General features: G+C 35.4%; 4 protein-coding genes across 11 annotated transcripts in view; 1 reads left to right on the top strand and 3 right to left on the bottom strand.

Moving 5' to 3' along the window:
• Positions 1-1001: 1001 nt before the first annotated feature.
• LOC111444844 (phytosulfokine receptor 1-like) lies at positions 1002-3510 on the bottom strand. The gene has a single exon (XM_023082922.1). The coding sequence runs from the start codon at positions 3357-3359 to the stop codon at positions 1233-1235; it is 2127 nt and encodes a 708-aa protein (XP_022938690.1). The 5' UTR covers positions 3360-3510; the 3' UTR covers positions 1002-1232.
• A 1254-nt stretch (positions 3511-4764) lies between these two features.
• LOC111444848 lies at positions 4765-8614 on the bottom strand. Of its 4 annotated transcripts, XM_023082926.1 has the most exons (10): positions 8214-8612; positions 8084-8127; positions 7500-7886; positions 6450-6549; positions 6302-6355; positions 6105-6225; positions 5912-6000; positions 5551-5612; positions 5369-5464; positions 4765-5174 (listed from the first exon to the last, which is right to left on the bottom strand). In XM_023082926.1, coding segments are annotated over exons 3-10 (849 nt in total). In that variant the 5' UTR covers positions 7826-7886; positions 8084-8127; positions 8214-8612; the 3' UTR covers positions 4765-5173. The 4 variants fall into 4 exon arrangements, with proteins under 4 accessions (XP_022938694.1, XP_022938697.1, XP_022938693.1 ...); XM_023082929.1 differs by having other exon boundaries at positions 4765-5109; positions 8084-8614; XM_023082925.1 differs by having other exon boundaries at positions 8084-8612.
• Positions 8615-9834: 1220 nt separating this feature from the next.
• Positions 9835-14297, bottom strand: LOC111444703. Its single transcript, XM_023082712.1, has 6 exons — positions 13128-14297; positions 12594-12649; positions 12025-12255; positions 11621-11912; positions 10957-11153; positions 9835-10087 (listed from the first exon to the last, which is right to left on the bottom strand). The coding sequence occupies exons 1-6, from the start codon at positions 14241-14243 to the stop codon at positions 9931-9933; spliced, it is 2049 nt and encodes a 682-aa protein (XP_022938480.1). The 5' UTR covers positions 14244-14297; the 3' UTR covers positions 9835-9930.
• A 4086-nt stretch (positions 14298-18383) lies between these two features.
• Positions 18384-21434, top strand: part of LOC111444939 (charged multivesicular body protein 7) — a 5396-nt gene continuing 2345 nt past the window's right edge. The window contains exons 1-6 of one of the 5 annotated variants that reach the window (XM_023083092.1): positions 18406-18529; positions 19763-19882; positions 19995-20313; positions 20399-20569; positions 20713-20895; positions 21161-21291. In XM_023083092.1, the coding sequence (XP_022938860.1) occupies positions 20050-20313; positions 20399-20569; positions 20713-20895; positions 21161-21291 (749 nt within the window). In that variant the 5' untranslated portion in view covers positions 18406-18529; positions 19763-19882; positions 19995-20049. Of the gene's footprint in view, positions 18530-19762; positions 19887-19990; positions 20314-20398; positions 20570-20712; positions 20896-21160; positions 21292-21434 lie in introns of all 5 variants that reach the window. The other 4 variants (XM_023083089.1, XM_023083091.1, XM_023083090.1 and 1 more) reach the window with 4 other exon arrangements.

Here is a 21434-nt window from a genome sequence, read left to right as displayed (position 1 = left end):
CACGTGGAATGTAATTTCATTTTTTAATTCCAACTATAAAGTTAAACTAGATTTATACTTTCAATTGTCGAGGGTTATAATTTTAGTTTTATTAGTTTTTATTGGATCTAAATAAACATTTAATATTCGTGAAAAAAATTTGTAACATGCATGTAGTAATACCATACCATAGTTTAAAAAGTCTACATTAAAAAAAAAAAAAGATTATTAAAAGAACATAAACTAAGATATAAAATTAAAAGTATAGAAAGTACTAAAGTCAAGATTTTCACTCTCATTTGTAAAGTTTTATTTAAATTAAAGAGTTTGGTCAATGGTATAATCTTTTGTTAATTAAACTCCATTAAATTAATAAAAATATCTTTAAATCTTACTTTTTTTTTTTCTTTAAAATAATATTTTTAAAAACTTTCAAAAAAAAAATTAAAAAATATCTTTAAACTTTTAAAAACATTTAAAAATATCTTTATGAAACTCGTTAATATTTTTTATACAAAATACTAACATTTTGTCAGGTTATGGAGCCTCCTTATTTAGAACTTAGTCGTTATACGTCAACGATTATATATAGTAAAACCCTTATTTATAGCATAGGCGTTTATATAAAACTATGAATACAGTAAAACTATATACTGTAAATGGTTGTGAATATAGTAAAGGTAAATGTTCGTGAATAGCTATATATAGATAATTATATATTATTTGATAAAGCTAGTAAGTTGAACCATACATATATATATTCTCATAGTTTTGAAAATATAGTTATTTGTATTCTTTAGCCAGTCGGGTTTTTTTAGCTTTAGCCAATATTGTCGGGCCTTTTTAGCCAATATTGTCGAGCCTTTTTAGCCAATATTCTCCTTACATTTTTTTTGTTCTTTGTATTCTCGAGTGTGCGCGTTGTCGTGCGATCTTAACACATTTTTCATCCAAATCTAATTAGAAACTTCTAAAACTTAGCTGGGGTGAGTTCTTAACATATTTTTCAATGGGAGATTTGGCAAAGAGATTATGAGTGCTATCCAACCAAAATCGAATTAAAAAAGTGAGTATAACAAGCTGTAATTAACATATGTTTCTGTTCAAATCTTTATAATAAGTTTGTTTTACTAAAAATAAATTAAGAATTTAAGCCAATTAAATATAGACTATGCTCAAATTAGTATCCGGATGATTTTCTCCATCTGAGGAGAAACAGAGCAACTCCAAAATTCCCCTGAATTTGATCGGTTTCAATGACGAAGTCGTCGGAATTCCCTTTTCTTCTCCCTCGGAAACATCATGCCGGAGAAGAAACAAACGGCGGCTGTCGAAACGAATCCGACGGCTGCTCCGAAACTCAATGGCACGCTTACAAGTGACCTCAAGCTTTCATCCTCATCTTCACCAATCGAGTTCTCTTCGTCGTCAGATTCAGATTCTTCCTCACAAGAAAATGTTTGAAGCCCGCAGAGGTCATCGTTACTCACAAAGCTCGAATTCGGAAATGTACGGAACTGTCCTTGCGAAGGGATGCGGCCGTGAAGGTGATTGTGAGCCACATTAAACGTTGAAAGGAAGTTGAGATTCGCCAATGAAGGTGGAATAGTTCCTGTTAGATTGTTGTAGGAGAGATCCACGCTTTCCAAATCCGTCAAGTTTGATAGAGTATTTGGAATTTTTCCTGATAATTTGTTGTTGCTGAGGTCTAATACATGGAGATCTCTCAGATTCCCAAATTCTGCCGAAATGATTCCGCTCAATTCGTTGTAACTGAGATCCACCAATGGCGGCATCCCTAAAAGTTGCTTGTATTGTCGTCCGGCGGATTGGCTCTTTCTGCTGAAAAACGAGAATCCTTCGAATATTTCCCCTTTCAATGAATTATTGAGATCGATGAGGCTATGAAATTGCGTGATGCTCCTAGGGATTGAGCCGGATAACGAGTTGTTAGATAGATCCAAGTAGAAGAGGCGTCGCAAGTCACCAATGGAAGACGGAATTTCTCCACTTAAAGAGTTCCATGACAGGTCCAGAATCTGGAGCTTTGCGCTATTGCTCAGCCATGGCGGTACCGAACCGGTGAGTCCACAATTTGCAATCACAAACAGTCTTGTATTCTCAAATCTCAAGTTTAAATTTGCAGGCATAATCTCTCCATAGAAATTGAATGTTAGAATCAACACAGTCAAGTTCTTGCAATGATTAAGAGTTGTCAAAGCTGATGAGAGATTACGGAGGCCATTTCTTGAAATCGAGAAGTGAGAAAGTGATCTGAGATTCTTGAAGCTTTCTGGAAAATCCCCCTCGAATCTGTTCTTGGCAAGATTTGCAATGCGTAGTTGATGGCAAGATGAGAGACTCTCAATTCGGCCAGTGAAATGATTCGAGCCAAGATTCAAAGAAACCAAACGAACCATGGCGGAACAGTTGATAACATCGATTGAACCACTGAATGAATTGTTGTCAAGACTAAGCGATGAAATGGTTGGCGAATTGCACAACGAAACCGGCAAAACGCCAGAGAAATTATTCGACGATGCAGCGAATTGCTCGAGCTTCCGGAGATTGAAGAACACATCCGGAAGCAATCTCGAGAAATTGTTCGATGAAACATCCAAGAAGACGAGATTCGAGAGGTTCCCAAGTTGAAAACTCAACTCCCCGGAAAACCAATTATCACGAAGTTCTAGGGTTTTGAGGTTGAACAATGCAAACAGATCTTGAGGCAAATCACCAGAGAGGAAGTTGGAAGCTAGAGAGAGATGTTCCAAGGAACTGCAATTCCCAAAACCTGGAAGAACTCTCCCATGAAATCTGTTTGAAGAAAGTTTCAATACTTGGATCTGTTTTGCAGTTGAACAGAAGCCAGGGTCAACATCTCCAATGAACTTGTTCTTAGAAATGTCAAGAAACGTAATGGAGGATGAACTGATATTCCATGGCGCATAACCAGAGAGATCATTAGAACTCAAATCAATGACCTCTAAACTCTGCAGGGAGAAGAGATTCACCGGAAGAGAACGTGAGAGAAAGTTGGTTGACAAGTTAAGAGTTCTTAGATAAACCAAATCTACCAAAGACTCCGAAACATTTCCTCTTAACCCCTCCTGGGGAAGTTCCAAAGCCACAACTCTGGAGAAAACACTGGAATCGTTGAGCTTCAACGCTGCTGGTGTATTACAGGTCACTCCTCTCCATTTGCAACAATCAGAAAAGCCATAGTCCCAGCCTTGAACTGGAGAGTCAAGGCCATTGGCAAAGCTTTTCAAGGCTTTGATATCAGCAGGGTGGCACTTTGCATCGATGGAGATGGAGACGTGAGCATAGAAGAAGCAGCAGAAAAGCGAGTGAAAAAGGAACAAAAGTGTAATACCCATTTATGAATTAGCTGAAAGAGAAGCAGCTTTATGGCAAGTGGGTTATGGCGGAATTATCTGGTTTTATCCACAGCGAAGGCATGGCGTGTAAAGGGAAAACAGGCAGCAGAGTGTGAACTGAAGAGCTTCAAAACTCAGATGAAGGGGTAAGTAATGTGTATTATTTTTTAAGGGAGGAGCCATTAGTCTTCTGACTTTGAATTTTTCCATACTGACCACATTTATTTAAACGCGTTTTAGTCTTATCTTTAGTCTTCCTTTTGAACCAAGGGAATATTAGTTAGTAGGTCGATAAACCAGCTGCAAGACCACATTGACTCTTTTATGAGATTTACTAAAAAGTATCATATAGACTATTTTAGGACACTTTAAAGGCCACAAACTAAAGCTAAAGAATAGTAAGAGATCCTACATAGGTAGAAGAGAGAAATGAAACATTGTTTATAAGGGTGTGGAAACCTCTACCTAAAAGACACGTTTTAAAACCGTGAGGCTGACGATGATACGTAATAGGCTAGAGCGGACAATATCTATTAGCAGTAGAGTAGACTGATACAAATGGTATTAGAGTCAGACATCCAGCGAGGACTCTGGACCCTCAAATGGGGTAAACTGTGAGATCCCACGTCGATTAGAGAGAGGAATGAAACATCCCTTATAAGAATGAGAGAAGAATGAAGCATCCCTTATAAGAATGTAGAGCCCTCTCCCTATTAGACGTGTTTTAAAATTGTGATGCTAGCGGTGATACGTAACGGGCCAACAGCTGCGTGAAATTTGAAATTGCATAAAAGCTAAATCAACCCGACAAGCCATTGAATTCAATTTTCAATTCAACACCTAACAAGCACTGATGTTAGAAACCGAGCACTGATGTTGGACAACGGTTTCTCCCAAGGAAATAAATCACAAATCCTGAGAGTTGGTAGAAACTGAGAAAATTAGTTTTTTCTGTACACCTGTCTATGCTTTTATTATAAAAATATGGTCCAACTGTCATGCACTTTATTGTTATTTATTTGTAACATCAGATAGTTTGTTCCACACGAAACTGTGTCACAAAGACTTGGAAAGAAAGCAAATAGGAATAAGCCATGAGTCAAAGAAGAGTTATTTAAACACCTAAACCCTTGATAGAAAAGATATATCTTATAATCAGCTGAAAATGATAGAAACTAAATAGTCTGCAAGAACTTTAGGTACAAAAGTAGGCACAGCTCTGATAGTTTTAGTGTTTGGAGAGTAATCCTGTAATTTAGGACATGTCAGAAGATTTGTATGTATATAATGCTTATGAATAATTGCAGGGGGAGATAGAGACACTGCACACAGGTATGGGATGTGATAGGATGGGATGGGAGGGCGGTTCCACCAGGAAAGTGTCAAAAAATTCAACACACACAGACACAGATAACTACAGAACTGCTATACTTTGATATCAAGTATTTGTGCACAACGATTCTATTTTTAGGTAATGCCTAAAATAGTACAAATTGGAAGCAGCAGATCCAATATTTTCCCCTTTCTCTCTTCCTCCCTTAACTCAGATCTCCCAACCAATATATCTGCAGCAGCTGACACTTGCTTCCCTGGTAATATTTTGTGTGCTGGGGGAGGGAACTCAGAGACATGACATCAAGATCAATCACTCTTTTCTCAGCCATCCATTTGATTTTGTCTGATTGGTCAGGCAGTGGGCTAACTGACCAATCAGCCCTACATCATCATCTTTCTTCTTGTTCATATTTCTCTGCAATGGCCCTGGTGTAAGCATAAAACACAACCAAGGGCCAAAAGAATGGAGCCGGTCCAATTCTGACCAACCATTTCAAAAACAGAAGAATACATTAGAATTTGCTCCTATATCCGTCTTTTCTTTTTCAAGGAATTGCATAGACATCTATCTACATTCCTAATCCTATGGTAAAGCACCTTTTGACTCTAAGTAGATGAAAATACACTCCAAAAAACAGAAACTTTCTGGCCAACATATTTGTTAGAGATCTTACCAGGTTGTGCTGGGCAAAATTCTATTTGCTAGATCTTCATTTATAGATACAGGAAGTGGTAGCATTTTGCTCAATATACCTGGAGTTTCCCTCATTCTGCAAAAATTAGAATTGAAAATCTCCATTAACAGATGATGGTTCCGCCCAAAGACTGGGCTTGAAAGGAAGGAATATCTACGTACTCATTTAGGATAGCAATAATATTATTCCTTGTCCGGCAGAAAAGATCAATGTTATCCTGCAACTGCTTGAAAAAGGACCAACAGTAGCATAGTGAGTAGCCGAACCGGAACAAACGAAAGAAAATAAAAATTTCAAGACACGAGAAGATTTTTACATTTATATCAGGTAGCAGTTCTTTTTAAGAACTAGACCATGTAGCAATAGAGCTTGATATCGATCTTGCGGTTTCAAATTATGAAATTTGATAGTATTTAGTCATCTAGGCAGGTGAAATGTGACAGAGTAGTCCAATACTATTGATATGAACTGCAAATGGTTCCAGTAGAAAGCAGTCTCTATTAAAAGCTGATAGATATTCACCTTGTACACGGAAAGGTTGGCAGTAATTTGACTAAAAGCTTGAGCATTCTGTTCCAGAAGATGCGCAGCTGCACTGCTAATCTCTGAGACTTTGATGAGAAAAAAAAAAGTCTCAATAGAAGCTTGAATAATTAGTGGTTGCTAAGGACTACAATAAGTAAGTATAGAGGAAGAAAATTTCAAGAACGCCGACCTTCAGAAGGCGCTCTTTCTTTTCCATTCATATGATGCTGCATCATATGAGAATATGCAGCCATGCTGGGTCCTGGGGCTGAAGGTGTGTTTATCTTTAAAGATGGCTCCATCAGTTTATCCTGAACATTCCCAATCTTTAGGAAATTGGATCCTCAAACCAACATCAGATATACGCATAAAGTTTCATAGAAGTACCTTTCGATTGATCGCTTTCTTTCCGATATGTTCTTCGGGCTTCCTTCGTTTTCTCTGTAAAGAAGTTTGTTAGTCTTCTATAAGAACTTGAAGAAGGCAGAGTAATGATATTTTACACAGAAGTATCTTATAAGATGGAGGTGCTTACAGTCATCCACCGACACCTTAGAGCAACATCCCGAACAGTTTTATCACGTAACGTGGCAGCGATCTTGATATACCTCAAAATGCTTGGTTCATCAGCAAACCTATCAAATGGAAAGCAAACAATAGTGAAAATACTGAGAAAAGAAAGCTGATATTATTTGCAAATAGGAAAGAAAGAAAGCATGACCATTGGGATCTCTATGGTTTTATTTATAGAAAAATAGGCTGCACATGAAGAGAGCTTTAGTTTATCAAGCAGGCCAGGAAGAATAACTCTTAACATAAAAGAACTACCAAGGGGTAAGGAACCACATGTAAGGGGGATTCCAATTCTGATCTAAAACTCATACGCCTTGCTTTCTGGATGTCTAATGGTCCAAGCCCACCGCTAGCAAATATTGTCCTCTTTAGGCTTTTCCTTTCGAGCTTTCCCTCAAGGTTTTTAAAACGTCTGCTAGGGAGAAGTTTACACACCCTTATAAAGAATGTTTCATTCTCCTCCTCAACCAATGTGAGATCTTACAATCTGTCCCCATTCGGAGTCCAGCGTCCTCGCTGGCACTCATTCCCTTCTCCAATCGATGTGGGACCCTCCAATCCACCCCCCTTCGGAGCTTGCGTCCTTAACTGACACACCCACCTCTTGTCCACCCCCTTTGGGGCTCAGCCTCCTTGCTGGCACATCACCTAGAGTCTGGCTCTGATACCATTTGTAACGGCCGAAACCCACCGCTAGCAGATATTGTCCTATTTGAGTTTTCCCTTTTGGACTTCCCATCAAGGTTTTTAAAACACGTATGTAAGGAAGAGGTTTCCACACCCTTATAAACAATGTTTCATTCTCATCCCAACCGATGCGGGATCTCACATCTCACAGTATGCATCAGACTGTTCGGTATGTAGCACAATAGACCCATGTAAAACAAAACGTGCAGAATTCACAACACTGAAAATTCCTCTCCAAGACATCTCTTAACATAAGTTTCAACAATCCTAAAACCAACAAATCCGACAAGAACAAAAAGTTAGAAGATTTAAAGAAAGAACTTACATGACAAGACCTTCCTCCAATTTGAATTGCTCTTCCACAGACCATTCCACTGCCAACCCAGCATCATTCTTGAGCCCTGGCACCGTATCAAGAAGCAGAGAACCAGATGAATTGGTAGCTTGGCTAATAACAGGATGATTGTTATTGTTGACAACGTTCGAATTCCCCGAAAACATTATGTCCAACGCGTTATTGACCCCAAAGTAGTTCTCCATTGTCATCATCTCTGAGCTGCTGGTTGTTGCAGTAGATTGAAAAGATATAGCGTGGCGATTCAAAGCAGAACTTAACGTTTGGTGAAAACCCCTGTTTGATTCAGCTGCCATGATTACTAATCCTCCTATTTACAGCAACCCTCACAGGAATCTCAGCTGAACCATATCCAACCTACGAAGAACAACACGATAATTGAATCATAAAACCCGAAGAACACACAAACACCAAACCCATGACACAAACACCCATCTAAACACAAACCATTTACGAAGCTTGAAAAAACTCCACAAATCAACAGTAAAAACCCATAAAACAGCAAAATTACAAGAACTCAAACCAAAAAACAACAAGGAAGAGAAATTACTCACGTTGATTTCATCTGGGTAACGATCGAAATGGCAGAAGATTTGCCCTAAAAGCACCAAATGGAAAAGAGTTGCAGAGAAAAGGAGAGAGAGAGAGAGAGGAGAGAGAAAAGAAGGTAAGGGTAGGAGTCACCTTTTTGGGTGCAACTTTCCGACGGAGCCCTGATTGGCTTTGGGTTCGACTCTACAAAGCTTTAATAAAGAGAGCCCTCGAATTTGAATTGTTGGTAGCCTCTCCGAGCCACCATCCAACGCACCCACAAGCCTCTAAGCCCCGAAATTTTGATATTGGCTCATCTGGGTCACTCAATTCCAATCCTCTCGCAGCTCCACCAATGAAGAAGAGTTCAAATTTTAGAGAGAGAAGAAGAAGAAGAAGAAGAAGAAGAAGAAGAAGAGGGGTCTGTGATTTTGAAATAAATAATGGATAGGTTGGTGCAGATCTTGGAATTCTGGAACAGTGCGAATCCCCATAAGCATTTGATGCCCCATTATTCTGGACTCTCCACACCCCCTTTTCTTTGGACTTCAAAACCAAAAATTTCCTTTAAAAGGCTATGAATATGAATATATAAATATATATAAATATAAGTATGCAAGTAGCTGTTGTCTCACGCCAACATCTTCAGCTCTTAAATTACATTATTTACCTTAAACCAGTCATTTCTTCTTCACCATTTTCAATCCTTCACCCTTCATTCAGCATCAGAATATATATAATATGGAAATAAATATCTATTTTCGTATCTCACTTTCGGCAAAAAATATATATATATATATATATATATATTTTTTCTTTTACTGTAAGGGATTTGGTTTTAGCTTTTATGATTAATTTGAGATGAAATTGAGTAATAAAATGTTTTAATATGGTTTGTTTAGGTAGGTTTGACTTCACTAATTTAATGTTTTCTTAGTTTGATTTTAGTCAACAACTTTTTAGGATTCAAAAAGTATTAAATAATGTGATAAGTGTGGGATTAATGTGACTTCTATATAGCTTTTATATTATTGCTAGATAGTCCATTATTTTATTTTAGTGGTCTCCTACTATAAATGAACATCAATTTAAAGTCGTAGTCTATGAGTCTATTAGGTACTGTATTTCGGAAATTTTTACTACTTATAGGGTTAAATTCAAATGATACTCTAAATTTATTACTATATAGGCCTGTGATGTCTTTTTTTCTTTATATAATTTCAAACATTGAACTCTTTTTTGGGTATGTCTAGACGGGTTGAATTATATGCTATAATTGGTAATTATTTATAAGTTAGATTATTGATGTACCTTAACGGTACAATAAAAATATTATATCAATATTATTTTCTATGCACACTACTAAGGTTGATTGTCGACTTGTTATACCAATAGATTATAAATAACAGATTTGTGAGATTATGAATTTAGTTTTGTTTTCTTTTGCATTCTCTTTAAAAAAGAATAATGATTTTTTTTTTAAAATGGCAAAATTTAGGATTTTTTTTTTTTTGTCACAAATATAATATTTAGAATGTTGCTTATTTAATACATGCTTAATAATTCTACTTAGTCATTCCTAAATTGAAATAGATATTTAAAAAAGATTAAATCAAAATGAAATAAGGCTATATATAGATTAATGGTTTGTAAATAATGAAGCTATCCAATTCCCATTCTACCCCTCTATCCCCAACCCCAACAACACCGCTCCATATCCCCAGAAAAATTGGCAGTCTGAGGGAAACATAGCAGAGGGGTGACTGACTGACAAAGAAGAAGAAAGCTATGATATTATTTACAATAATGGGTGGCAATGCCAAGACGAAGCCCGAAAACCAAAAATCATTGAGGCTTTTTGTCCTCTGCATCAACAAGAATTCATGGTCCAGTTATAGTTCTGGTAGGCTATGTTGACAGCACCTCCATCCCCCAAAAGGTGCGTCAAAAGGCCTGCTTTTTTGGCATCCAAGAACCTCATTATCCACCTCAAAATCTCCTTCTCTGCTCCGAAGTCCACACTGAACCTGCAACAACCAAACCCAACCCACCAGATTTTCCATCAAAAGTTCATCGTTTTTCATGTTCTTCATCATCAAATGTAGCTGGAGAATGTGTAGCATAACAAGGATTCTTTTGAAATGTGAACTTGATGTGAGATCTGGGCTGGTACGGAGTGGACTGTGAGATCCCACATTGGTTGGAGAGGAGAACGAAGCATTGTTTATAACGGTGTGAAAAACTCTTACTAGTAGATGTGTTTTAAAAACCTTGAGAGAAAGCCCAAAGAGGACAATATCTACTGGCCGTAGGCTTGGACAGTTACAAATGATATTAGAGCCAGACACTGAGCGATGTGTTAGCGAGGAGGCTGAGCCCCGAAGGGGGGTGGACACGAGACGATGTGTCAGCAAGGACGCTAGGCCCCAAAAGGGGTGGATTGGGGTCTCACATCGATTGAAGAAGGGAATGAGTGCCAGGGAGGGTGCTGGCCCCCGAAGGGGGGTCATTGTAAGATCACACATCGGTTGGGGAGGAGAATGGAACATTTTTTATAAGGGTGTGAAAACCCTCCCTAATCCTAATAGACGCGTTTTAAAGACATTGAGAGGAAGCCCGAAAGGGAAAGCCTAAAAAATACAATATCTGCTAGTGGTAGGCTTGGACGGTTACACTTAAAAATTTAAGTAGAAACCAGCATGCAGTATTATCCAGTGGCATAGAACAAGAAGAACATGAAGTTTTAATCCTGATGATGCTTTCTATCTAACAAGGATTCTTTTGAAATGTAAACTTGAAAAAAATGAAGAAACCAGCATTTAGTATTATCCAGTGGCAGAGAACAAGAAGAACAATAAGAACAAAAAAGGGAAAGAGTGAGAGTTTGAGGACGAACCACTTGATGATTCCAGGGAGATGCACAGTTCTATTGTCCAAATCAACCTCCACTTCCCCAGTTTGGAAGAACTCCCTTGCGGCGCATCTTAGCTCTGCTTCCACTCCTTGAGGAGTAAAGAATCTGAGTCTTGGGCTAGACTTTGTCCCATTCCACAGTCCAAAGTGAATTAATGGATTCACTTTCCCAAACGCAAGCTGACATTTGTTCATCATATTCATTCACACACTCAGTTTTAAAGATGCCATCCATTCATCCACAACAAAACACACAAACATCATATTGAGTCCCAATTTTCATCCAAATCAACCGTAGTTTTGAAACGTTTATACAATTTTTGTATATTCGTACGCATATAAATATAGTGATAGTGGAATATGTTATGAGTACTATGATGTTATATCCGCCCCAACTAATGCTAATTTTGGCTAACGTTACTTTTCCAAGTCCACGAGTCATAGGGAATGTCGAGAATGTCAATAAAAGATAAAATACGCTTTACCTTTATACTTTTTGATTAAGGGGCAGATTCCCCAATCTAATGATAAAAAGTAGGATCTTAACTAATCAAACAGCATCAGAACAAAGTATCACAAAAGGATTGGTATGAGCCAAGGGTAAGCAGAACATAATCCTTAAAAAAGTTGAAATGAGATAAATTTACCTCCAATCGCTTGTCAGAAGCGCTGAAGGGCTTGATAAGGGAGTAGGGTGGCCTTCTATTTCCTCTAAGAATCCCATTTTTTATGGCGATGAGTGAATATGGGTGTCCGCCGACCAAGTATTGGAAGTCGGAGAAGAAGGATTTTCTGTCAATTACACCCTCTACTCGTCCAAATCGTATGAAGCCATGGATGACCATAGCATTGTACAGGTTTAAGAAAAAAGCCAACTTTTCATCATGTGACAATTCCAAGAGGTTCATGCGGTGAAGATCTTGAATTAAGTTCATGTACCTGCATAAGTTGGTGAAGGAATCAAGCATTTGTGAAGAGTTGCAGGGCAATTTGATCACTATCCTTGACTAAAATCTCATAAATTATCTATCCATATCCTTGAAAATTGTACCTTCGAAACTCTTCGGTGTTGCTAATGGTGAGATAATCAAGATGTTGGAGATCTTGAGAGGCATAGGACTCTAAAATGGCGGACATGATCTTGGCTAGTTTTTGTGCAACCATGGCGGTGGGCTTGGGCTCATTGTCATTAACTGAGCCCCTGAAATTGAAGCACCGGGATATAAATGGCCCATGCTCAAGGAAACGGTAGAAATGTTTCCCATCTACAAATTCACTTTCCCTGTAATTCAACCACGACAAACATTACAAAATGTTCTTCTAATCCTTAAATTTTCAAGTTCTTTTAACTCATAATTGTATCCCCCTCTAATTTTTTATAAATGAATCAATTTAGAACCATTATTAATGACGTACGCCTATTCTCATTTGATTCCATTCAAAAACAACTATCACCGAAGTAAATGAAGAACACTCGAACACTTATGAACCAATGAAAAATCATACCCAACTTGAAAACAAAATTCTAATAAGGGTCTAAATTGATACCATTTTTTACTTCTTATGAATCATTGGGATACCAAACTAAGAGAAAAATGGAGCAATAAGAGAGAGGATTACCCAAAGACATGATGGATAAAGAGCTTCTGGGTCATCTGCTTTCCAATCTCAACAGCCTACAAATTATTATTTAAAAATGAATGAAGTAAGATTTATAATAAGAGGAGCAAGTACGAAAGTTAATATAAATTTATGATATGGTTCGTCGACTAGTAAAGGAATACAAATTATTAATTGATTTATATTTGAATTATAGTTTTGGAAAAGGAGTGGGCATGGAAATTTGGGCAATTAAGATTAGATTACTAATACCTTAATTAAGCATTTAAATTACTAGAACATGTATATATATATATATATATATATATATATATATGGTATGAGGGAGACAATATGGGGTTGAAAATTTTGAATTGGAAAGCAGTCCAGTGCTTCGCGGAGCAGGATGTGATGATATGGCAGCTTCAGTCGACCGTAGCATTTCAAAAGAAGGTCAAAAAGTGTGATAGTCATTCCATCCAACGGCTAGAAAACAGAGAACGGAACTCTAATGGCAGAAGGAGAAAAACAGGGGATGTCACTGTGAGAGCGTACCTTTCTACGGCCGCAATCAAGGCGCTGAATAAGCGCTTCCACCATTTCGCTGCCGGAGAAGCAGTTCTTGACGATCTTCATCTTGATCAGACGGTCCTGAATCGGCAATCTCTGTCTAAGAAATTTCACGATCTCCAGTAGATCGTCCGGCGATCCCTCCTCTGGATCGTCGAAACCGTAGACCGGCGGAGCCGGTGCGTCGTCGGGACATTTATTGCTGAGCATATCTCTGATTCTCCGGTCAAATTCGCCGCTGTTTCTCAGTGCGTTCAGCGCCACGAGACCTCCAAAATGCTTCTCGTTGAAGAAAATCTGCGGCACCAATGAACTCCCAGTCCTCTTCATCAGCTCCTTCTCTCTCTGAGGAAAAACGTCGACGTTGATCTCAACAAATCTCAATCCCATTTCGTTGAAGAAACTCCTAACCGCTTTACAATCCCTGCAATTCGACCTCGAAAAGAAGCTGATTCTTCCTTTCAGTTCTCTGTCTCTCTCTTCATCGCTCTTCCGCTTCACCACCACTTTGAAACCGGAGAGGTTGATTTCAGTGACGCCGGTCTGAGACTTCCCGTTCTCGTCCACGTCGTCCTTCTCTTCATCCTTAAGCGACGAAATCCGCTTGAGAATCGCGGCCGATAAACTATTGCTTCTCTCCCGTATAAACTTCCCAATCGACGACATGTCGACGGAGTTATTCTCGGCCAAACTCTGCGATCGTTTGTACGGCGGTTCACCAACGGAGGAAACGGAAAGTCCAGGTGGGGCCTCGGGTTTAGGAAGCTGAGAATGAGGCTCCAATACGCGTATCTCTCCATTATTGAGATTCAATTCGTGGTGGGGACGAACAGGAATATGACCGTTAAGGGTAGAATCCTCTGATTTCTCGACATCGAACGACAACGACGACGAAGAAGAAGAAGAAGAAGAAGAAGAAGAGGGAGATTCATTATCAGAGAGCTTCATCTGATTTTCATCTACAGTGGGCGAGACTGAAAGCTTAGTGTCGAGCTTGGGATTATCAGAAGCATTCATTAATGGAAGTTGACCGATTTCGTCAGGATTAGTGGGAAGATCACGAATTCCATTGGGAAAAGAGGAATGAACGTCAACAGCCATTAGAACAGAGAACTTGGGGAGAAGAAAAAATGGAAATGGAGGAGGAAAGGGACAAGAAGGGGTTTTAACGTTTTAAAGGAGAAAGACGACAGAAAAGGTCAAAATGGGACATTTGCCATTTACAAGGTTCTTTTCGTAAATATAAAAATAAAAAATTTGAAAATAATTTAGAGACGGTTAGAGAGGGACAGGGCGTAAGAAGAAGAATAAACCCTTGAGGAGCGGGCGAGTGGGGCCTACGCGTCTCACGTGACATGGCGGGAGGAGACACGTGACGAGTAATTAAAGAATGCTTTTAATGCTTAAGCTTTTATTAAAATAATAATTTTATATTTAATAAATTAAGAAAATATCTTTTAATTTCGTACTATTTACTTAAAAAAAAAACTCCATTTTAAAAATTTTCTAATTAAAAAAATTATTGTTCATACATATACAGAAACTATTAATATCAACTTTAGAAAATTACATTAATACCATTAATTTTACGTCGTTTCGTACTATATATTGAAAATTTTGATCATAATTTCGAGTAGAAGAACCCACTTTTTTACGATAAATTATAAGAATTTCAGGCTAAATTAGTATTCCACTATTTTTTTTAAATAAAAATAAAACTTTATGATAATTAATTTTTTTTATGGGAAATTATAATAATTAAATTCAAAACTTTAAAATTAAAATAATTGAAATTATAACATTTAAAATTGAGCATTTTAATTTTGTGATGATTTTCTACAATCTTCCATCACGTCTAATATTGTTCCACACGTTCCACTTGTTTGCACTCACGTTTTATAATATCTTATTATTATTATTTCAAAATTAGTAGGGAATAAGGTTGTTGAATGACTTGAGGCATATAATTAAAGGCTACTAATATAATTAAATAAAGTTGAAAATTGTATATTTTTAAGATTCGTACGATATACGGGTGACCCAAAAAACCGATGAATCCATACCGTTTAGGATTCAGTAGGATTTAATTAAAAAAAAAAATTATGAATTGAATTAGTTCGTAGGTTGAACTAAACTAACTCAAATTTATTTTTAATTTTTTTTATTACGAGAAATATGTATATTTCCCGTATTTAGAAAATAACTTTTTAAATATATATTGTCAGTCTTAATTCGATGAATTGAATAAATGACGTGAACCAATCCAATTCATATTCTGACCTCCTCGATCTCTCACATTATTCTTAGTTTGGAAGGCACGTGGTGGTTGAATATGATTTCTTTTGATTAATGCTAAAGCTCCACAAATTATGAACTCGATTATACTTAGTTCGTGCCCTTATGATCATCGTCACTTTCTTTGGCTATAATTCCATATCATTTGGGACCCAATGCATTGACAATTCTTGCTTTCTAAGCTAACATTTTAGGTAAAAAAGTGGAATTTAAGCCGAATTCAAACAACATTTACATCTAAAATTCTATCTCTTCGAGGGAAGTTTAAACTTTTTTTGTGATACGTTAAAGGTATTAACGTATTTTTTTTTATTCAAACATGCTTAAAAAAAATGAAGATACAGACTCTTTTAAGTTTAATTATATTAATAAAACTTTTAAAAGTTTATGAGTATTTTTTAATTAAAATATTAACAATTCTCGTCATAATTATTATATTAATTTAAATTATAAAATTTTATAAATGAATTAATTTCGTCTTCGTTTTAAAATTGACAAGGCGCAACTTTCACACGTGTGCGAAATTTGTTTAATTATATAAATTAATGTAAATGAGAGAAAGTATAATAATAAAAATGGATAGTGGTGAATTTTCATTAAATTTGAGAAATTTTAATTTTATTTACTTATTTAATGGAGTTTTGGAGAATAATAATCATTTTGCTTAGTTGACTTTGAATTTATTATAAATAAAAATATGTAAAAATAGCTACCATTTGTGGATAAAAAATTAATTTTTTTTTCTTATAAAAGTTTAGAATTTAAATTAATACATTTATTAGTTTCTTAATTTAAAAAATATGGATTTTTGTTTTCAAAATTAATACAAAAAAAAAAAACATTATCCAATGAATTTTGTTAAATAAATATATATATTCAAATAGGAAGTCAAATTTTGTTAAAGAAAAAAAAAAAGTTAAATTAAAGATAAAGATTCACATATCTATCTAAATCTAAAGATGAGTCGGCTAAAATAAAAAATTTAAAGGTAAAAATATTTCCAAATTTAGAAGATAAAAAATGAATTTTCCCTAAAAAGAATAAAAGAGAAAAAAAAAAAAGCACAAAAAATCCATTTTCCCCTAAAAAGTTATATTCGTTTTAAAAGAAAAAAAAAATCATTTTATCTATCAAACAAAATATAAGAGTTTATTCTTTTAAATAATAATAATAAAAATTCTATTTAAACTTCCATTGGTCGAATTTTACTTTATTGAAAAAATGAAAATAAAACTTTGAACAGGATTTTGGTGTTTAAAATTATTTTTGCTTACTATGATTATTATTTTTTTTGTTAAAAAATATATATATATATATATTTGATTATACATTCATATCTTTACGAAAAAACACGGAGCAAAAAAAAAAAGAAAGTAGAGTTATTAGGTCAGTTCGTAAGTTGAAATTTTTTCGGTCGAATCAACCGGATCAACTCGAAAATATAGTTAGAATCTAACTTTGACTTACCCTACTTTTAAAATTATTATAAAAATTAAGAATATTTGATGTTTGTAACTTATGTTAATCATACATTATGATATGTATCAATTAACGTAATATGTATCGTATATAAGTATAAATTTTTTTAAAAAATAAATAATTAAAAAGAACAACTCGAGGTCTGAATCGAAAATTGACAGAGTAAAATTGAGTTGTGATTGGATTGAAAGGGGAGCGTGAGTGGTGGTGGAAAGTAAGGCAAAGGCGCGTTGTTGGGAATGTCAACCAACCACGTAACTCGGAATTGCTTTGTTTTCCCCATTATGATTCACTAACTAATTCACCCCTCTTCTTCCATAATTATATTTTAATGGACCCTCCCCAACCGCATTACTTTTTTCCACATTTACCCCTATATTTCTTCATCTTACCATAAGTGCCCCAATAATGCCTTTAATTATTCTTTTCCATCTTATTATTATTATTTAAATTTTAATTTACTGTGTTACTGATCAAAATCTAAATAATTAGTGAACTTTTTATTTGAAAAGAAAAATAGACATAATTTGCGAAGTTTTTATAAATTCTAGGGATCGCCCATTGTAAGTCACTTTATTAATGTTTAATGATAAGAAATTTCATATATATATATATATATATATATTTGTATAGTGGTTAATTTTAATTAATTAATATATTAGTTAATCCCGTTCTTATTTAGAAGTTTAGGTAATATCTTTAAACTTTTTTAAAAATAAAAAATAAAAAAACATTGTTATTTTGGAGGAAAAGATTATTACTCATTTAAAAGATACCGTATGAACTTTCAAAATGTTATAAAAAAAAATACCCTTTTAACTTTAAAAATAGTTTAAAAAGACGGTTGAACTTTCATAAATTTTAATAATGACCTTAATTTAAAAAAAAAATTCCAAAAATATCTTTGAACTTTTTATAAAACTTCAAAAATATCCTTATCATTAGGATATGGACAGAATTGTTAATGTCACGTTTAAAAAACACTCATAAATTTTCAAAAGTATCATTAACATTCTTAAGCTTTTGATAAAAAAAAAATTATAAAAGTTTAGAGATGATCTATGAAGTGTAGATAGACAGTTCATATTTAATGGTAATAATTTTTTTAAAGGAAAGCTATTATTTTTATAGTTATTTTGAGTATTTTTTTAAACATAATATAACAATATTTTTTTAACTTTTTAAAAACTTAAAGAGTATTAATGAATTTTTAACTTGAAATAACCTAATATAATTTTAAGTATATATCCATTTTAATTTTAAAAATTATAAATTTAGTTTCTAAATTTAATATTTTATAAAATTTACAATTGATTAATTCATTAAATAAAATTAAATTAAAATCGAAAGATTATTAGAAGCTTAAGGATTAAATCATTTTAAAAGTTCAAACCAATATTATACAGAAACTTACAAACACTCAATTTTTAATTTAGCGAATGAATAACTAATATTCTTACAAAGAAAAAGAAAAAAAAAAAAAAAAAAATCGGGGGGTGCTGAAGACGAAAAAGAAGGAACAGGTTTAGGAATTCCCCTTCCTGGGTTCTTCAAGCTTCACCAGATATAGTCTTCATTTTCGACGCCAACACTTGTGATTGCTGCTAATGAAGGTCATAATTTGTTTTACTTCAATTTCATTTAATTTGTGTTTCGGCGAGGTTTTGGATTAAGGATGAAGTTTTTGTATTCAGTGTCTCGAAGAATCACTTTGGTTGATTGCTATTTCGTTTTCGTCAATGCTACCTTTGTAATCGGCCCATCGCTTCTTGTAATCATACACCTGTTTGTGCTTTTGATTCATTTCCGCTTTAGATTTGCTGCGTGCTTGATTCCATGCTGATTGTAGTGAGAAAAAGAGGTTTATAGTTGCTCTAATTAAAGAAGGCTAGGTAATTTTACTTATCACCGACTTATAAACTGTGTTCATTTTCTTTGATTCTGCAATCTCCTTTTTAATTGATGAAAGTTGAGCTTTGATTTAGTATGCCAGTTTTTCGTTTGGTTTTCTCTCAGCCCCAAATATCGATCAAATTTGTTCTTATCTTATTCTGAGTATACTCTCTTATAATGTTACTTCATTGTTGTTTTATATAATAGCGTCTACATGTCTGTTGGCATATATAATGATCAAATTTGCTAATACCTAACCCAGAAGGGACAGTGCTCAAAGAATAGATTAAAAAAATTTGTAACAGCCAAATCTACCACTAGTAGATATTGTCCTCTTTAGGCTTTCCCTTTCGGGCTTCCCCTCAAGGTTTTTAAAACGCGTTTGCTAAGGAGAAGTTTTCACACCCTTATAAAGAAGTTTCGTTCCCCTCTCTAACCGATGTGGGATCTCACAATCTACCTTCTTTTGGGCCAGTGTCCTCGCTGAGGGAGAGGTTTCCACACTCTTACACAGAATGCCTTGTTCCCCTCTCCAACTAACGTGGGGTCTCACAATTTTAATGACATTACTTGAACAGGATTTGGTCTATAAGTTGTATCTGTGTCATTGTCGAAGAATATATTTAAAAAGATTTATATATTGGTTGAACACTCTGGCATGGCTCAGTAGTCTACCTTTTCCTTGGGGGAAAGTTGGTTGGCGTTTCGAAGTTACGAGGATGTCGTGCTTTAGTCTCTCTCTCTCTCTCTCTCTTTCTGTAGGAATTCCTAGATGTGTATCTTCTATATGCCTTTTCTGTTAGGTATGAACTTAGGTCATTAAGTAGTGGAGAATTTTTTTCAATGTAAGGACTTTTCTCTGTTTCTCACGTTTATTGGTTTTGTGTTTTTCAAGAGAGAATTTTCTGTACAGTCCTCAATGACTCACTTAAAATTATCTTTGCTGCGCACAGCGGAATTCACTTGCTTCACTAGTTGATGAAATGATGTAATTTAACCCCTTGGGGTGTACGACGCGTAAAGCATCTTGTTTAAGTGTTTAGAAGTTCCAATGATGCTTGATGGACTGATAGGTAGGTAATGATATTTTGTATTAATCTACAATTTGAAATTACTTGAAAACATGTAAAGGAAGTGTTTAGAATCAAAATACATGTTTTTGCTAACTCATGGTTTGCCAGGTAGATTGGCTTGAAAGTATGAAGCAGCTCTAATCATAGGTGTGAAGAGTGCAAACATAATGGAAAAGGAATCAAAGGAGCTACTTGTAAGAGAGTTCATCAGGGAAAAAGTCCCTGACTGGGATAATGAATTGGTGGCTACAGCTCGGTTCAAGGCATTCAGTGGGCAAAAATCTGATTGGGAACCCAGATACCTATTTTGGAGGGATTTGATCCTCACCATTGCCCATCAATTCAACTTCATCTTCTTAAAACCGTCTGAAATAAAGAATCAATGGTTTTCTCGAGGCGGGTTGGCTCCACTCTGCCTTGACCATGTTCTGGTATTCCTTTCGACTAAGATGATTTTTGTTCATTGAACTTTGTTGTTGTTCTATCCTATAATAAATAGTTCAACCTTCCATTCAGCATCTAATGCAGATTGAGGGCGACATTATAAGACGTAGTGACATGCTGGACCCAAGGGGTGGCCAACTCTCTTACTTGTTTAAAAAACTAAGCAATTTGATGGGTACATCGAAAAAGAACCTTGACGGTTTGCTTTCCGATGATTATATAGTTCTTGCCTGTGTATTGCAGGTATATGATTTAAATCTCCTCTCTTTTTTTAGAGACATGACTTGTTAGGTTCTGCCTTGAAATTTACTTCAACGTTCATCTTAATTTTTCATCACTTTGGTTTTTGCTTCTTTAACTTTAATTTGAAATGTTTCCATGCCTAGGATAGAGCAGCTGAAGTTGTCAAATGTTTATCTCATAGTAATTGGACCTCTTCCTGCGTAATTACAATGGTGAAGTTCCAGAACATCTGTGGAGGACCTGATGAAGCGACTGCTACCCTGAGTTACTTGACTGAATGTGGTAAAGCAAGGTATCTCTCTAAAGAACAAAAGGAACTTGTAGAGGTATGCCATTATTTCCTTCTTCATATCAGCACATTCTTGTTTTAATGTAAGACTTTACAGCCTGCCTGAGGACTATACTGGAAAATTAGTTACAAAATAAGAAATTAGTAAGTTTAACTCTGTTGTATAGTAAAGAATGTTAAGAATGTACCATGATAGGATCCTTACTTGCAACCTATCTTAAATTTCTAATAACGACTTCAGTTTTTAAGTGAGTTTTCGCCTTCCGAGCTCTCTTTTGATTTCTCTATTCCCCCCTAACCAGGGTGTAAAGCTCTCTCTCTCAGCAGCGAAAGTTCCTGGTATCACGACTCTCGATTATGACATTTTGCACTTGATTTGGACAACAGAAAGGCTTCAGCGTCAACTTGATGTGATTGACCAGCGCTATGATGTGTAACTATTTATGGCTCTTAACACTTAGTTTACAAATTATACTAAATCCTTCTAGTCAAAGTTGCAACTTTATTAAATCCCGTCACTGACTCGATAATACATCTATAGGTCGTTCACGATATGATTTGGGGGGGGGGGGGGGG

Source organism: Cucurbita moschata, unplaced genomic scaffold, assembly GCF_002738365.1.
Source record: "Cucurbita moschata cultivar Rifu unplaced genomic scaffold, Cmos_1.0 Cmo_Scf00007, whole genome shotgun sequence".
NCBI classification, from domain to species: Eukaryota; Viridiplantae; Streptophyta; class Magnoliopsida; order Cucurbitales; family Cucurbitaceae; genus Cucurbita; species Cucurbita moschata.
This window is presented reverse-complemented; position numbering and strand designations above follow the sequence as displayed.

Coding starts and splice junctions, on each gene's coding strand:
- LOC111444703 (XM_023082712.1), bottom strand. CDS start 14,243: ATGGCTGTTGACGTTCATTCCTCTTTTCCCAATGGAATTCGTGATCTT. Junction 12,650..13,127: donor TTGATTGCGGCCGTAGAAAG/GTACGCTCTCAC, acceptor AATAATTTGTAG/GCTGTTGAGATTGGAAAGCA. Junction 12,256..12,593: donor TTTATCCATCATGTCTTTGG/GTAATCCTCTCT, acceptor GTTGAATTACAG/GGAAAGTGAATTTGTAGATG.
- LOC111444844 (XM_023082922.1), bottom strand. CDS start 3,359: ATGGGTATTACACTTTTGTTCCTTTTTCACTCGCTTTTCTGCTGCTTC.
- LOC111444848 (XM_023082929.1), bottom strand. CDS start 7,825: ATGGCAGCTGAATCAAACAGGGGTTTTCACCAAACGTTAAGTTCTGCT. Junction 6,001..6,104: donor AGAAAGAGCGCCTTCTGAAG/GTCGGCGTTCTT, acceptor TTCTCATCAAAG/TCTCAGAGATTAGCAGTGCA. Junction 5,613..5,911: donor CCAACCTTTCCGTGTACAAG/GTGAATATCTAT, acceptor TTTTTCAAGCAG/TTGCAGGATAACATTGATCT.